At 41.3% G+C, this 17093-nt stretch overlaps 1 protein-coding gene across 3 annotated transcripts in view; it reads right to left on the bottom strand.

Annotated features, from left to right (window-relative positions):
- Positions 1-11280: 11280 nt before the first annotated feature.
- Positions 11281-17093, bottom strand: part of CRK (CRK proto-oncogene, adaptor protein) — a 29697-nt gene continuing 23884 nt past the window's right edge. For all 3 annotated transcript variants that reach the window (XM_024127641.3, XM_024127642.3, XM_055090439.1), the window contains exon 3: positions 11281-13934. In XM_024127641.3, coding sequence (XP_023983409.2) covers positions 13797-13934 — 138 coding nt within the window. In that variant the 3' untranslated portion in view covers positions 11281-13796. The remainder of the gene's footprint in view (positions 13935-17093) is intronic.

Here is a 17093-nt window from a genome sequence, read left to right as displayed (position 1 = left end):
CCCGCGTACCGCAAAAAAAAAAAAAAAAAAAAAAAAAAATCATCAGCTCAATTGATGCAAAAAAAATCATTTGACGAAATCCAACATCCTTTCATGATAAAAATAATAAGATAGGGCTTCCCTGGTGGCGCAGTGGTTGGGAGTCCGCCTGCCGATGCAGGGGACGCAGGTTCGTGCCCTGGTCCGGTAAGATCCCACATTCCACAGAGAGGCTGGGCTCAAGTAAATAAAATAAAACCCAACTATTCTTAAAAATAATAATAATAATAAGACAGGAATAGAAGGGAACTTCCTCAACATAATGAAGGCCATATTTGAAACTCACAGCTAACATCATACTCAATGGTGAAAGACCAAAAGCTTCACCCTAAGATCATGAACAAGATAAGATGCGCCCTTTTGCCACTTCTATTAAGCATAGTTCTAGAAATTCTAGCCAGAGCAATTGGGGAATAAAAAGAAATAGAAGGCATCCAAATTGTAAAGGAAGAAGCAAAATTATCTCTGTTCACAGACATGACCTTGTATGTAGAAAACTCTAAAGGTTCTACAAAAAAAATGGTAAGAAAATAAATTCAGCAAAGTTGGAAGATACAAAAAGCAACACACAAGTCGGTTGTATTTTTATACAGTAGCAAATGAACAATACAAAGGAAATTAAGAAAATTCTATTCATAACAGTATCAAAAATAATAAAATAGGAATAAACTGATCAAGAAGGTGAAAGATGTCCTGGAAAAACTATAAAACACTGCTGAAAGAAATTAAAGGAAACCTAAACGAATGGAAAGACACTCTGTGTTCTCAGATCAGAAGATTCAGTATTGTTAAGAAAACATTATTACACAAAGTGATCTACAGATTCAATGCAATCTCTATCAAAATCCCAATGGCATTTTTTGCAGAAATGAAGTGAAACAGCTGAATTTGCTGACCTCTAGAAATCCCTCCCAGACGCATCACAGCAAAGGTGATGGGCTCTGCTCTTGGAATCCCTGGGTTCAATGGCTCCTTATCACCTGTGCAATGGAAGCCTATGACTCAACTTCTTTACACCTCAGTTTTCTCACCTATAAAATGAGAGTAGAATTTTCCTTGTAAGTGGGAGATTGCAAGAAAAGAACCTGATACTCAATGAATGTTAGCTATGTTTATTAATGTTTGTATGGTTCAAGCTTGAGCAAGAACCAGGAGAAGTTAGTGTCATGAAATACAAGTGAGAAGCGTTCAAAAATAAGGGGATGGTTGAATTAAATTCTCCAGAGACATCAAGATTAGCACTGAGGAAAAGCCACTGGATATAGCAATAGGTCATTAGTGACCTTCATTCAAGATCAGTTTCAAAAGAGTGTTGGAAGCCAGACTGCATTTGGTTGAAGCACAAAGAAGGCGAGAACGTGGAATTGGTAAGTGTAGGGTTCTCTTGAGAAGAGTAGCAGTGAAAAGGTAGAGGGTGATCATTTAATAGGGGTGATCCCCCAATAGGGGTGGCCAAATCATAGAGTTGGTCCACATGTTCGCAAAACCCACCCCACCTTACAAAGCTGGCTCTGCTGCCATATTGACCACAGGATATGCAGAGATTAGGAGTAACATCTTTTTAACCACTGGGTCTTCTCTCCTGAATAGTCTCCCAAGACTGGCTAAAGTCTATCTGAAGGTGCCTTTTCAGAAACTGCTGAAAAGGCAGAAATCTGAAACCTTAGACTGATCCTCTGACTGTACTGCCTGTTCTCTCAACCAACAGAACTAAAAGGGACAGAAATTGTGGACAGGGCAACAAAACTATAAAGAGAAATATTTATGATATAGCATCTGGGATTATAAACTGATAAAAAAAAATCATGGTGCTGAACTGAGGGTGGCTCCCTCAGTATGGTACTGCACTTCTCATGCTGCTGTGTTGATGGATATGTCACCAACATCACCAGGTCAATAGGTCACACCCCTAAATAGGAGTCTTCCAACTTTATTGAAGAATCTCCTTTAATAGAAATAAGAACTCATTTGACCTGTCTTGAGGAAATAATTGCCGACACATGGCAGTGTACTAACCACTGCAAGAAGGAAATAAGATGTTAAAAAATATGATTCCTCATTGCCTACAGGATCTTGCAGTTTAGGGCTTATTTTTTTAAAAGGTTATTGTGTCTTTGGACTTCTCTGGTGGCTCAGTGGTTAAGGATCCGCCTGCCAATGCAGGGGGCATGGGTTCGAGCCCTGCTCCAGGAAGATGCCACATGCCACGGAGCAACTAAACCTGTGCGCCACAACTACTGAGCCTGCACTCTAGAGCCTGCAAGCCACAACTACTGAAGCACGTGCGCTCTAGGGCCCGCAGGCTGCAACTACTGAGCCTGCGTGCTGCAACTGCTGAAGCTCACGCGCCTAGAGCCTGTGCTCCACAACAAGAGAAGCCACCACGATGAGAAGCCCGCGCACCACAACGAAAAGAGTAGCCCCGGCTCGCTGCAACTAGAGAAAAAGCCCGCACGCAGCAACGAAGACCCAACGCAGCCTAAAATAAATAAATTAATAAATAAATAAATATTTTTTAAAAAGTAACAATCGACTATTTGAATAAACAGTAAGTCCAATAAATAACATATGCACAGGATATAACCTGGTAATTCATATATGAGGAAATTCAAGGAGTAAATAAATGGAAATAGATTCATTTTCACTGGTAATAAAAATATACAAATAAAGTGGCTGAGATATACTTTTTAAAATTTTTAGTGACTTCGCTGGTGGCGCAGTGGATGGGACTCCATGCTCCCAAAGCAGGGGGCCTGGGTTCAATTCCTGGTTGGGGAACTAGATCCCACATGCATGCCGCAACTAAGAGTTCACGTGCCACAACGAAGGAGCCCGCGAGCCGCAACGAAGACCTGGCGCAACCAACTAAATATTTTTTTTAATGTTTTAATTCTTTTTAAAAATTAAAATAAAAAATTTAATTGTGGTAAAATACACATAACAAAGCTATCATCTTAACCAATTCTAAGTATAGAGTTCAGTAGTGTTAAGTACGTTCACATTGCTATAGTAGGAATACTTACAAGCATACTAAATTATCTTTTATTTTTTTAATTATTTATTTATTTATTATTTATTTTTGGCTGCATTGGGTCTTCGTTGCTGCATGCGGGCTTTCTCTAGTTGCCTCAAGATGGGGGCGGCTACTCTTCGCTGCAGTGCGCAGGCTTCTCATTGCGGTGGCTTCTCTTGTTACAGAGCACGGGCTCTAGGCACACAGGCTTCAGTAGTTGTGGCACGCAGGCCCAGCAGTTGTGGCTCTCGGTCTCTAAAGCGCAAGCTCAGTAGTCGTGGTACACGGGCTTAGTTGCTCCGCGGCATGTGGGATCTTCCCGGACCAGAGATCAAACCCGTGACCGCTGCCTTGGCAGGCGGATTCTTAACCACTGCACCACCTGGGAAGTCCACTAACTTATGTTTTAAAAGTTTAATGGTGGTCCACACTTTCTAGGTTATTCTGTTATCAGTGTTGACAATTGGTAAACATCCTTTGGAGAGCAATATAATCATGGTGGTAACAGCCATGACCCAGTAGTCCTACTCCTAGGAATTTGTGCTAAAAATAATTCAGTTGAACCAAAAGGCTATATTCATGAAGATATTTGTAATACCTTCCTATAACTACTACAGCAAATTACAAGTTTTGTGGTTTACACACAAATATATTATGTTTCTGGTGGATAAGAAAATCAAGGTGTCAGCAGGACTGTGTTCCTTCCGGAGGCTCTAAAAGGTTTTCCATTTCCTTGCCATTTCCAACTTAGTCTGCCTGCGTTCCACGACTGATTGCCCCTTCCTCCATCTTCAAAGTGCCTCAATGCAACCTCTGGTTCCACTGTCACATCTCCTTTTTCTCACGGACTCCTCTTGTATCCCTCTTATAAAGACACTTGTGATTGCATTGGGCCCACCAAGATAATCCAGGGTAATTTCCCCAGGTCAAGGTCTTTAACTTAATCACAACTGCAATACCCCCTTTGTCATGTAAGGTAACAAGTTCCAGGGATCAGGATGTAGACCTCCTTGGGGGACTATTATTTTGTCTCCCACAGTATCACTAACAGATTTTGTTAATATAATCACAATAACATTATTACACCCCAGAAGATGAACATTTCTTAACATTTTCTAATATCCAACCCATGTTCACTTTCCCATGTTTGTCTGGTGGTTTTCTTCCGGTTGGTTTACCTGAGTCAGGATACAACCTAAATTCACAGAGAGCGTCAGTTGATAGGTCTATGAAGTCTCTTTATCCGTAACAGATATCCCTTCCTGTCCTTCTTCATGTCACTGATTTCAGAAGAAACTGGGCCATTTGTTTTATAGAATATCTCCCATCCTGGATTTGTTTCTTCTGCTTCTTATGATGTTATTTAACTTGTTCCCCTATTCCTCACATCTCCTGTAAACTAATAGCTGGATTAGAGTCAGGGTCAATTTTGGGGGGTTTGAATGCCTCAGAGGTGATGCTTGCTGTGAGATTCCTGTTGTATCACAACACAGACAATGTCTTGTTCGCTTTTAGTGATGTTAACACTGAAGAGACAATGTTTTTAAAATGGCTTTATTGAGATATAATTTACATACTATACAATCCACCCATTTTAAGCATACCATTCAATATACCATTAGTACATTTACAGAATTGTACAACTACGGCCACAATCTAATTTTAGAACACTTCCATCACCTTAAAATGAAACTGTGAGGCATTTACAGTCAATCCCCATTCCTACTCTCAGCCCCAGGCAACCGTTAATCTATTTTCTGTCTCTATAGATTTGCCTTTTATAGAAACAAATCATATTTTGGGTGCTTCAATGTTCTGGTCTGTTAACTTCGTTGGTTTCTGAATTCGATTCAGACATATTAACCTAAGTCTTTGTTTTTTTCTTGCTCCTGGTTCTCTCAATCCCTCATTCATTTATCTTGATCCACTTATAAGAACAGTGTTTTGTGCTTACTTAATTTTCTTGCTTTGTGCCATCTCATGTTCCTCAGAAACCATTTCTCTGCTACCTTAGGTTGAGTATCGGGGCCCGGCTAGCCCACAGGGCACTTTTATGAGACTTATAAAATAGGTGCCCTTTCCACATATATGCAGCCCTAGGGGCTCACTGCTTAGCAAGCAAAATGTGCTTCTAAATTTAAAATGATGCCTCCTGCAGGTAGATGAAGCCAGGGACCAGGCTTGCTTCTTGGGTAGCCCAGTGCATGCTGGATTTCGGCTTCACTCCTCCTTGCTCGGCATGTCCTTGGAAAGGGCATCACCTGCACGCCCACATGCAGCCATACTGCTAGTAAGACTAGACATTCAGCTCTCCTTTACAACAGTAAATAGAGGTTTACTATTAACCGTTCAACAAACATTTGCTGAGTGCTTTCCATGTGGTAATCATATGAGATGCTACAGATAAAAGTTAATAAAGTGGACACAACCCCTTCCCTTATGAAGCTTCCTGTCAGAGTCTTCATTCTCAGTGACATTTTTGCAAGTGCCTTTCTTCTCAAACAGTCCCCATGGTCCAGTTCCAAACACCTATTTTAGCAGGTACTAAAAATCATGATTACACATGCAAAATGTTCAAGTTACAAAATAAAATGAAGAAAAACTATGAACATTTGGGTATTGACACACCCAGTGATGATGCCTCCTAGGAATCTGTGCTTCTTCGCACATTTTAGTCAAATAGTTTCTTTGGGGTAGCTGTGTAGATTCCAAAAGTAGCCACAACCCTTCACTCTTCCTATATCCACACCCCTTTGCAGTATGACTATATTGCTTCTCCCATCAAGAGGTGAAATCTCAAGAGGTGAAATCTATTTTTTCACTCCTTGAATCTGAGCTGGCCTTATGACTTGCTTTAAGCAATAGAATGCGGTGGAATTGACACTGTGTCAGTTCTAAGGCTAGGCCTTATGAAGCCTTGTGTGATTCCATCTGTTCTCTTGGAACCCTGTCAATAGCCATGAGAACCAGTCTGGGCTGCTCTGTTGGAGGATGGAAGATCAGAGGAAGCAGAGACTAAACTCGGTCAGCTAAGGGCCATCCAAGACCAGCCAGCCCCCAGCCAACTGGAAGCTGACCTCAGATATGTCAGTGAGACTAGACCAGACCAGAAGAACTGTCCAGCAGAACCCAACCCAACCCAAACTGCTGAGCTGTAGAATTGTTAAGATAAATGATTGTTGTTTTAAGCCATTAAGTATTGATGTGGTTTATTTTGCAGCAAAAGCTAACTGACACTAACTTTAAGTCCCTAGGAGTAATACTACCCACTGCTCCCACTTGGCTTTTGATGACCTCTAGCCCACCTATCCTGTTTTTCATTCTTTTGTTCAAAATACATACCCTGGGTATCTGCTGTGTGTCAAGCAGGCTGGGTGTTGGAAATACAATGAGAAGTCTTGGTCTTGTGACAGACATATGCACGGGCAATTTCAGTTCAGTGTGACAACTGTAAGCACATATTGCCAAGAGAGGACATGGAACAGATACATAACCCAAATCAGAGTGTCTGATAAGACTAGTAATCGAAGGTGAGCCAGATAGAGGTACAGACTGTACAAAAGCCTAGAGGGGTGAGCAGGTGGGTCAGGTAAAAAAGTACACAAACTCAGTATGGCTAGAGCCCAGAGTACAGCAGAGAAAGTGACGAGCGGGGAGGCTGGAGAGAGGAGCAGGAACTAGAACATAAAGAGCTCTGTATCCCTTTGCAGGGAGTTTAGATATCTGCTGAAGGAGAATCTAATCTAAATTATAGAAAGGTCACTAAGGCTGCAATATAACAAAGGGATTGGGGGGACCAAAACTAAAGGCACCCAGTGGCTTTTGAGGTGATCCAGATGAGAAACATTGGCAGTTTGAACTAAGGTAGCAGCAGTGGGGATGGAGGCAAGTAAACTGATTTTAGATGCTCAGGAGTTAGGACTTGGTAAATGACTAGAAATGGGGTGATGAACTCTCGAGAGGAAGGAATAAAAGATGGTCCCCAGGTTTTTGGCTTAGCCAATTGGTGACAGACATTGAGATAGGGAATGTGTAAGAGGGGCAGATAGGGGAAGGGATGATGAATCCAGTTTGGAATATACTGAGTTTGAGGTGCCTTCAAGATATCCAAAAGGTGTCCAGTGGGCAGTTGGATATATCTGAGACCTGACAATATTTTATATATTTCTTCATTATCTAACGGAGATGGCCGATAGTTGAAGAGTTTAGGAACTAGAAGGTGCCTTGAAATGGAAGAGCAAAGGCTTTGGGAAGACAGTGAGAGAACTGGAAGGCTAGAAAGCAGTGGTCAGGGAGTAAGATGTATAAGATTCTGAGGATATAACAGTACAAGATAATGCATTTGAGGTGGTCAAAAAAGTGAAAAGCTAGGTGGTGGACGGGTAACCCCAGAAGACAGCAGACCTTGGCAAGAAGAAACACTGTGAGCCAGACGTCAAAAATCTTTAATAAATGAGGAGAAATTTGATTGGCGACAGTAAAGTGGTAGGGAGCCTAACAGGTTGGCAAAAGCTTCAAAGATGGAGTAAAGTACAAAAATGGGGGACAGAAGAGAAGACCCAGTACTGCTTGCGGATGCCAGTGACAAAATGAGAGGTGACTAGGGGGATTTACACTTGGGGCAATTAGCAAAGATGACAAGAATGTGAGCTACGGAATGAGCTGGTTGGCCCTAGGTGTCCTAGTTTGGATTGTTTTTCCTTCAGAAGAATTCAATTCCCATGGAGGAAAGAGCAGCAGCCCGGCAGCAGTATTTCTCTAATGCGGAGACCAGGGACACAACTGCCAGATTTAGCAAATAAAAATACAGGATGCCCAGTTAAATTTCAATTTCAGGTATTACATAGGACATACACTAAAAAATTATTTATCTGAGGCGCCTGAAGCATCTTATTGATTTCAACAAAGCTTTGGCATCATGTGGTCCTAACAACCTGCCAGTTGGTCAGCCTCTCACCTATCCAATTCAACTCCCTTGTATTAGTCGGAGTAGTCTAACTAATGTAACTATTTGACCTTAAAACATATGGTTAAACAAAAGTTTATTTCTTGCTAATTAAGCCAGTCACCAAGCCAAAGAGGCCCTTCTCTGTGTAGTCACTTTGGGCTCAAGGGGGTGAAGGATTTGCCCTGGGTGTCATCTCCATTCCCACCTGATGGAAAGGAAGAGCATGGAGGAGCACCTGTGGGAGGTTTCTATAGGCCAGGCCTGAAAGTGGTACATGCACTTCTGTACACAGTCCATTGGCTGAACTTAATCACATGGTCATATGTAATACAAGGAAGCCAGGAAAATGTAGGATGCACAGGAAGAAAAGAACATGGCTTTGAGTGAGCAATCTCTGCCACACCCTTTATGAGTCTATCTGTGGATTCCCCAGGGATCAAGATTCTGGATCAATAACCTCTGCTTTAGAAGAACAGGCACCCACACATACACCATATCCTAACTGCTACTGAAAATGTGATCAAGGACAGAACTAAAGATCATTACATGCATTCCTTTTTTCCTAGACATCAGGGTTTTTTTGATAGCCAAAAGTGGTACCTATCAAATAGATCTCACTAAAAAGAACAGGAAAAGTTCATCCTGTTGTTCCCAATTCTAGCTGCTAGCCCACCAAGTTGGTGTTTTATCTTTCCATTACCATGAAATTTACCACAAATCATTCCAAACAACAAATGTTTTCCCCTAGTTCTTATGTAAATGCTGGTTGCCATGACAACAAAAAAGACTACCCTTGATCAAATGGCAGAGCTTGCTAAGAAACAAGAAACAACTAGCTTGTTCAGCCATAAACCTAACCCCTCAGGCATGTTTAACAAGGGAAATAAGAAACTGGGGCAATTTCTTATTCAAAAGAAAAAGTGAAAGTAGGGGAAGAAATTGATTCTAGTGGGAGAAAAGATGTGGCCAAAGAATTTACATAAACCACTTCCTCTCGTTACCTTCTTTTTTTGGGGATGGGATCTGGCTTTCTCCTTTTCTCTTGTTACATCACAAGGCTCATAAAAGGACTTGGGCCTCAGACTCAGGCCAATTTTGTCTTTACTTCCTACCTACTTTCACATCAGAATGGGTTCATGCCCTTTACCATAACGCACAGAGAGAATTTACCTGCCCCTCTTAGGTGCTTTCTTGACTTGCCTCTGAGGTCTGTTATTGAAAGACCTAAATGACAACAGGATAAGGAATAACTACTTTGAATATTGTTTAGGCTATATTAAGCTACTTCCATTACAATTGGTATTTTAGAACAAGATAATTTAGACATAATCTTGACATTTTTGTTAATGAAATTCAGCCTTTTTGAAAATATTGTCAAAACTGGAAATTAAAATACCAACCATTGGGGCTTCCCTGGTGGCGCAGTGGTTGAGAGTCCGCCTGCCGATGCAGGGGACACGGGTTCGTGCCCCGGTCCGGGAGGATCCCGCATGCCGCGGAGCGGCTGGGCCCGTGAGCCATGGCCGCTGAGCCTGCGCGTCCGGAGCCTGTGCTCCGCAACGGGAGAGGCCACAACAGTGAGAGGCCCGCGTACCGCAAAAACAAAAAACAAAAAACAACTAGTGAATAATCTTCATTGTATGAATACAGCTCCCCTCTAAATAATCCAGTCACCTCCTTTTCTATGGAAAAAGAACAGGAAAGCACGAGAACCCTTTAGACTAGGCTTTGTCAAGCATTTCATGTTTCTACAACAGAAAGACCTTCGGAAATGGGTGTTGTTCTGACCGATATTAAAATGAACCTACAGCCTTCGAGCATACACAAGACCAGGGATGCTGGGGACAGCAGCTGAGAGGTAACCGGTCGGGTCCATATTCCCCAGACTCAAACCCTGCTAAGGAAAACATTATTTGATCAACAAATATGTATTGCCGACTGTGAGCCAAGCTCTGTGCTGGGCCCTGGTGATAGAATAATGAACAAATTAGATGTGGCTCCCGCCCTGATGGAACTGATTTACAGTCTAACGGAGGAGGTGGAATGAAATCACAGTAATAATTACAATCTGAGAAGAGGTCTGTGAAGGTGAATGATGTGATGATTATAGATGGGATTTAGGGGTTCAGGGAAGACATCTCTGAGAAAGCGACATTTACGCCAGAGGGGGAGGCAAGTTAATCTCGCTTCGACTTGTATCCCTAGAGGATCCTTAAGCCCTGCTCTTTCTGAACGTCACTTCTTAACAACTAGCTCTTCTTGGCCCCCTACCTTATCTCCCCATTTCTTTTTCTTCATGATATGTGTGGCAGCAGAGTTCCAATTTCTTAGCTTCCGCCTGCCAAACTCTGGAAGACCATTTTCATATTTTCATCTGTGGACAGGGCCACTTCTCTCTCCACATCTGTAAGAGGAATAGACTTTAATCTGAAGATAAGGGTCACAAAATTTAAGAGCTGTTATGAGCACTCCAGGCTATGTAAAGGAACCCAACACTCAACCTATTACAAGATTTGGCAGCTTATTGATAAAAAGTGGAAACATACTTAAATCACCTTGCTGTTAAGTGTGTGTACGGCAAAGATGGCCCCCTTGCAAGAGTTTCCTTTAACACCGGGTTGATACTCTGCTATGTATACAGCAGTAACCACATGTTTGTTTTGGGTCCAAGGCAGAATACTCTATAAATGACTGGCAAAGCTTGTCCTTTTCGTTTTAAAACTTCACTACCCACAGGACATAAGACTATGGAGTATAAAATCAACCTTTTAGGTATATACATTCACACACTGTGTGTATGCATCTAAATATACATGTGCTTTGAGAAAGGATGGGAAGAACATAATGTTTAACTGTTTTAAATTTCCTAAATTATCGACCCTGAAAAAAGTGCTACTTACATAAAAAAGAAGGAATTACACTGAATATCTACCCTAACATTGTAAAAACCTATTGTATAACATCCTCCACACTTCTCATTTGCTTTACAAAGCCCCTACCACATCCATATTTTCTTTATACCCACATATAACCATTTCTGGACAAGTTTCATGTTATCTGTCCACATCATTCCAGCTTTCCAATCATTACATAATCATTCTTCTTATATTCCCCTCAAATCATTATTTCATGACTTCTGGAGACTCTTCAAAATAACACCAATGATTGATCCCATCTTTTATGAGTACCCACAGAGTGTGTATTAATTGTTTCTTTATCTCTTATTCCCTAAGCATAAAAGATTTAGCTCTTTTGTGAAAAATATTCAAAGATTACTTTCTTCAAAAGATCACCAAGCCAAACATTTGGCCATATTTTTATTTACTACATATACTATAAACATATACAATACATGCTACAAAAAAAAAACATTTTTTTAAAAAATTTAACTGTCAAGAAAGTGTATAGTGTTATAATACAATGGCACATGTTCATATTTTATTTCAAATTGGTTTGCTTATCATCCATTTCAAACCATTAACAGTGAAATGTTACTTAAGGATAATTAAAAATTATCTATTTGCATTATTAACAATAAACAATTCCAACAAATTAATAAGAATTAATCATGTCAAATATTAGTATCCAAAAAACGGGCTTTTGCAGAAATTATTATATAAAATATAGCAGCCAATTTCAGTTTATTTTGCTCTATGATAATGTACATATGCACTTAAATAGGATTCTAGCATTTGCTTTTGGAAGATACTTTTAACAAGTCCTTTGATTTCTTAAGGTCCAACAACCGCCACACCCAGCCAAATCTAATCCAACAGTTCATGTAATGGCTTTGGACAACCGATCATTGAGAAATTCTTATGATTTGGGTAGAGTTGCATGTTCCACCAATATTACATATGATGAAAAGAGACATTACAAGCCAATATCAAAACTGAAGCAAAAGAAAATACAAACATTCAAATCAGTTGTGACAAAGCTTTTCTACAAATATTTTAAATGTCATACTTTTAGGAAACCAAGATTTAATGTGTATTTGGATTTTACAGTGTCTATGCTCTAACTGAAAATTTAACAGAGTAGTCAGATGGAATTAAGTCTAGTATTGCAAATCTGTCCATTCAACATTATTGAGCACCCACTATGTGCATAGCACTGTGCTAACATTTTAAAAGTTGAGTATAAAGGTCCTTATCAAGCATTACCTTAGTGTGAGGTAAAAATATATTAAATTAGCGTCAACTCATTAGTTTGCTTGTGGTAATGTATGTAATCCTCTGCCAGCTGGCTTCCCTGTGCCATATAACGAGCTTCTGCACAACCCTCATTCACTCACACAAGTATCTGTACACCAACTGTGCCAGGCATTGTGCTAGTCACTGGGATACCATGATTTGGCATATGTTCAATGAACGCAAATTAATCTTAACCTATGCAAAACAATTGGAAAGCTACATTACTTTTCTAAAATGAGGCCCAAAGCAAAAAACAAGGTGTTTCTATTGGTCATATCACACCACAGACCAGTAAGTGCCTCTAGACTGCGAACTAACTTTGAAAGTTTCATACTGTAGTCTAAATAGCCTAGATCATTTCTGGTCTTAAAAAGTCAATTCTTTGGAGCACCTGACCCCATATAAACCATTCCATACTTAAAAGGATTTGTAAACTAAACTTGAACACAAAGAAAAAGAGCCCCAAATGAAGGCAGTTTAAAACGTAATGTACTTCAAGCACTATTCTGGCCATATGAAATTAATAATACATAAGTAATTCATGATTGGTTCAAACATTTTTCAAACCACTAACCCTATCCCCAAACTCATGTAATTTTAACTTGACTTTTATACAAGTTGTACATAAAGCAAAGGGTAGAATTTGGCCCCCCAACCGTCTATGGAATATCCTAAGTGATTGGTCCTTCCACGCTACACACAAGCGACGAATTCCAGAGTCCCCTGATAGGATACTGGCACTCAGGAGAATGGCCCTGCTGGATCCCATCAGCCAGGAGTCTATTTAGCTGTGGTAGCAATGTGAACCTACTATGACCCCTTGAGGGATGGCAGAGAGCTGGGAGTTTGGCTGTCCATGCAGTGAATCCAATACTGGCTTAAAGCTATGCACTGAATAAAGTGCTCTGCACATCCTGCTTTTCATCTGGAATGAAAATATCACTTATCTTGAGAAACAACCTATTTGTAGGTTTGGGGAAAAAGAATTACAAGGCTTGAAAGAATCCCAAGAAAAAGTATGAAGCACTGACTGGGAAGGAAGACAAATGCCTCTTGTAGTGTCCTCAGAATTCTCAGGATTTGAACTGTCAGAATGAGTCATACAATGGTCATGTTATATAAATGAAAACGCAATCCCACTGGGTACTATCACACGGTGCATGATTACTTCATGGGGGTGGAAGGGAACAGTCTATTGCCATTTGATAGCATGATTTCAGAATGAAAATAAAACCATTGAATAAATCAGGGTAAGCAGTGTGCAACACTTCTCTCCCGTCCATCAGTTTTCCACAGGTTGATTTGTATTGCCTGAGAGAAAGAAGGCAAGATACCTATCCCTTCAGATACACTCAGGTAACGCTGCTACCATCTAAAATTGCCAATTCAAAAGTTAACACACTAGCCCTCCAGTTTCGTACCCTGAATATGGTAAATAAGACTAGGGATGGAGTAGTTCAGTCTAAAAGAGATCACAGGTAACAGAATGCTTATATAAACTAGACTGCTTTGACATCTGTAAGAAAATTGTATAGATGGCAATTGGAAAAAAAAAAAAAAAGATTGTTCCCATCTGTGAGCAAAACTGTTTGTTGAGCTATACTCAGCTGAAGTCCTCATCGGGATTCTGTTGATCCAGCAGACGGACATGTGTGAATGGGAAGTGACCTCGTTTGCCATTACACTCCCCTTCCCACTGACCACTCACATTAATCTTCGTAACCTTTACCAGCTCACCGACCTGCAGGAGGAGAATAAGGACAACACTTTATTTCCAGTTATGAATGCAAGCTGAAAAACTCCATTCCTGGTTAGCCATACCCTGCCCACGTGATTGCTCTAGGGCTGATATCACAGAAATGGCTATTCGCTGCCTCCCAAGCCCCAGCCACCAGACCGATTACTTGTGGTTAATGCAGGCAGGAGGAAGAAGTGATTTTAGCAGTGCAGAAAAACACAGAGTACAGAAGATAGAAGGGATCCTAAAACATGATTAGAAATCTCAAGTGTCTCTGGAGGAGCAACGCTACCTAGAATGATCTAGTATTCCTTATCTTTGTACCCACTACTCTTAGCTTCCTGCCTGACCCACACTGGCCCTCCCATCCCTGGCATATAGCAGCACAAACCCCCAGCCCACTCTCGTACACATATCCTGGGCCTGCTGCTGCTTGTGGAGCAGAAGGCAATCATGGGAAGCATACTTCATTTGGTCCCAGAAAATGAAGTGTTCCCATCACCTTCCTACCTAGGCAAGGTTTTTCCCACTTGAGCAGGTACAGGCCAAGACTCCAAATTCCATCAGCTCCCTGAAAGACCCCACCTTCTTCAGAAAGTTTTACTTGGCAGGCCACTGCCTGCCAGTCCCCCCACTCCCACCCCACCATGTACTGACAGACCTTGTTGCTCCCTCAATGACACTTGGTACTTGTTCATTAACAATAAGGGGACATCATGTTCTTGCTGTTACAAAAAGCTTCCTGTTGCAACATCAGATATTTTTGACAAACTAGGATATACCTCTATCTTATTACGAATCTTAAGACAAGGTCAGTCTGATGAATGGATTCATCCTGTAGCAAAGTATTTAACAATGGTGAGATAAGTCCCCAAACGTCACTGGACTAAAGAACTTTATGACTATCCTTTAATTATGAACATCTGAGTTTTGAGCAGGCAAGTTGTTTCTAAACATTACTGTTCATTTGGTTTTATTAAATTAACAACTACTATATATTTAACTTTCATAAAGTACTATAGAGAGCATTTTATATAAATTATTTTCTAATAATCATTATACCCCTATAAGACAGGAATTGTTTTCATTTTACATACGAGAAACTGAGGTTCAGAGCAATTACATATTATACCTGAGGTCACAAAGCCAATGACAGGGCTGAGATTTGACGCCAGAAGTACCTGGCTCCCAAGCCCATTTATGTTCTTTCTGCTATACCAAGAACGTTCAAATTATGCTCCCACAGCCCTGGGGGTTCCTTCCCTAAGAATGCAGGCCAACTACTGGCCAAAGCTAACCCAAGTCTAGGCCGGGGCCTTCTCTAAAACCAGCTTGATCTCACTCACAGAGGAAACAGGTTGCTGACTGGCCAGTCTACAATTTCCTAAAGAATAATCTGAAAATCGTAGAGGCCTAAAGTGGTTGTGGGGGGTCATAGGATGCTGAGAAAAGGAAGACAGAAACCATCGGATATTAGAGAGACAAGGGATAAGACACAAGTGTGAGAAAAAGCAGCAGCTTGATCTGTTGATAGTGAAGGCTAATGGTGTAAGGGGGAGAGGGAAAAATGATAGTGAAGGCTAATGGTGTAAGGGGGAGAGGGAAAAATGATATCGCATGTACATCTTTCCAAACAGATCCAGTTCCTATAGGCTGCTAGCACCAGGGTTCTGTTTATTCCCAGCAATCTTCCAATTCAGTTCCTGACATCTGAGCAGGCCAACTATGACAAGCAAAAATTTTCAAACAGTCTTTGAGGAGACGAAGCCCGGAACATCAAGTGAAAATTTCTTGGTAGTAAAAACAATCTAAAAGATTTCTTCCTATATCCCCAATTCTAGTTCTCAGACTATCTCACTTGTTCTCTTCTTTTTAAAATCCTTGGGACTTCCCTGGTGGTCCAGTGGTTAAGAATCCGCCTTCCAGTGCAAGGGATGCGGGTTCGATGGCTGATTGGGAAACTAAGATCCCATATGCCGCAGGGCAACTAAGCCCGCGCGCCACAACTACTGAGCCCACAGGCCACAACTAGAGAGAAGCCCCCACGCTGCAATTAAGACCCCGCGTGCCGCTACGAAACAGCCCAAGTGCCGCAACTGAGGCTCAATGCAGCCAAATAAATTAAATTAAAAAAAAGTGCGAGGGAAAGAATATGAAAAAAAATAATAATAAAATAAAATTCTTGCAGTGTTGCAAGAAGTCAGCCTCTACATAAACTCCATAATGTGACTATTCTTTAGTGAATTTTCCTTGTTTCTGAACTGTCAACTACCTTTGACTCCCCACTCTTCACACATACACAACGCATGTTACTGGAATAACTGCCCATGTGCTGCTAGCCCCTTGCTATGATACAGTAAATCATAACAAGTGCAACACTCCCACCGCCGTTTTTGTTATTTATTTGTACTATCTGTTAAAACACTCATGTCATACTAAAGTGCTATTCAGGTAGCTGGACCCAGAATAATACAAGTCCCTGACCTTAAAAAAGAAAAAAACATTTGAGGGGATGTGTTAGCTCACGTCAAAAATCTAAATTGCCACTCACGTTAGATTCCCCTCCAGATGGGGATGAAGGGGCCAGTTTCTTTCAAGAAGCTGGTTTAGGGCTTCCGTGGCGGCGCAATGGTTGAGAGTCTGCCTGCCGATGCAGGGGACATGGGTTCGTGCCCCGGTCCGGGAAGATCCCACATGCCGCGGAGCGGCTGGGCCCGTGAGCCATGGCCGCTGAGCCTGCGCGTCCGGAGCCTGTGCTCCGCAACGGGAGAGGCCACAACAGTAAGAGGCCCGCATACCACAAAAAAAAAAAAAAAAAAAAAACAAACAAAAAAACACACCCAAGGGACATGAGGGAATATTCTGGAGTGCTGGAAATGTTCTATACTTTCATCTGGGTGGTTGTCACATAGGTATATAAACATGTAAACTCACTGAGCTATATACTTAGGATTGGTACCTTCTACCAAATGATTTCATATCTAAATAAAAAGTGAAAAGAATGTTTGTTATGTTTTGTTTTGTTTTTTTTGCGGTACGCGGGCCTCTCACTGTTGTGGCCTCTCCCGTCGCGGAGCACAGGATCCGGACGCGCAGGCTCAGCGGCCATGGCTCACGGGCCCAGCCGCTCCGCGGCACGTGGGATCCTCCCAGACCGGGGCG

Source organism: Physeter macrocephalus, chromosome 14, assembly GCF_002837175.3.
Source record: "Physeter macrocephalus isolate SW-GA chromosome 14, ASM283717v5, whole genome shotgun sequence".
Lineage (NCBI taxonomy): Eukaryota > Metazoa > Chordata > Mammalia > Artiodactyla > Physeteridae > Physeter > Physeter macrocephalus.
The sequence above is the reverse complement of the archived record's forward strand: the minus strand, read 5'-3'. Positions and strand labels throughout refer to the sequence as shown.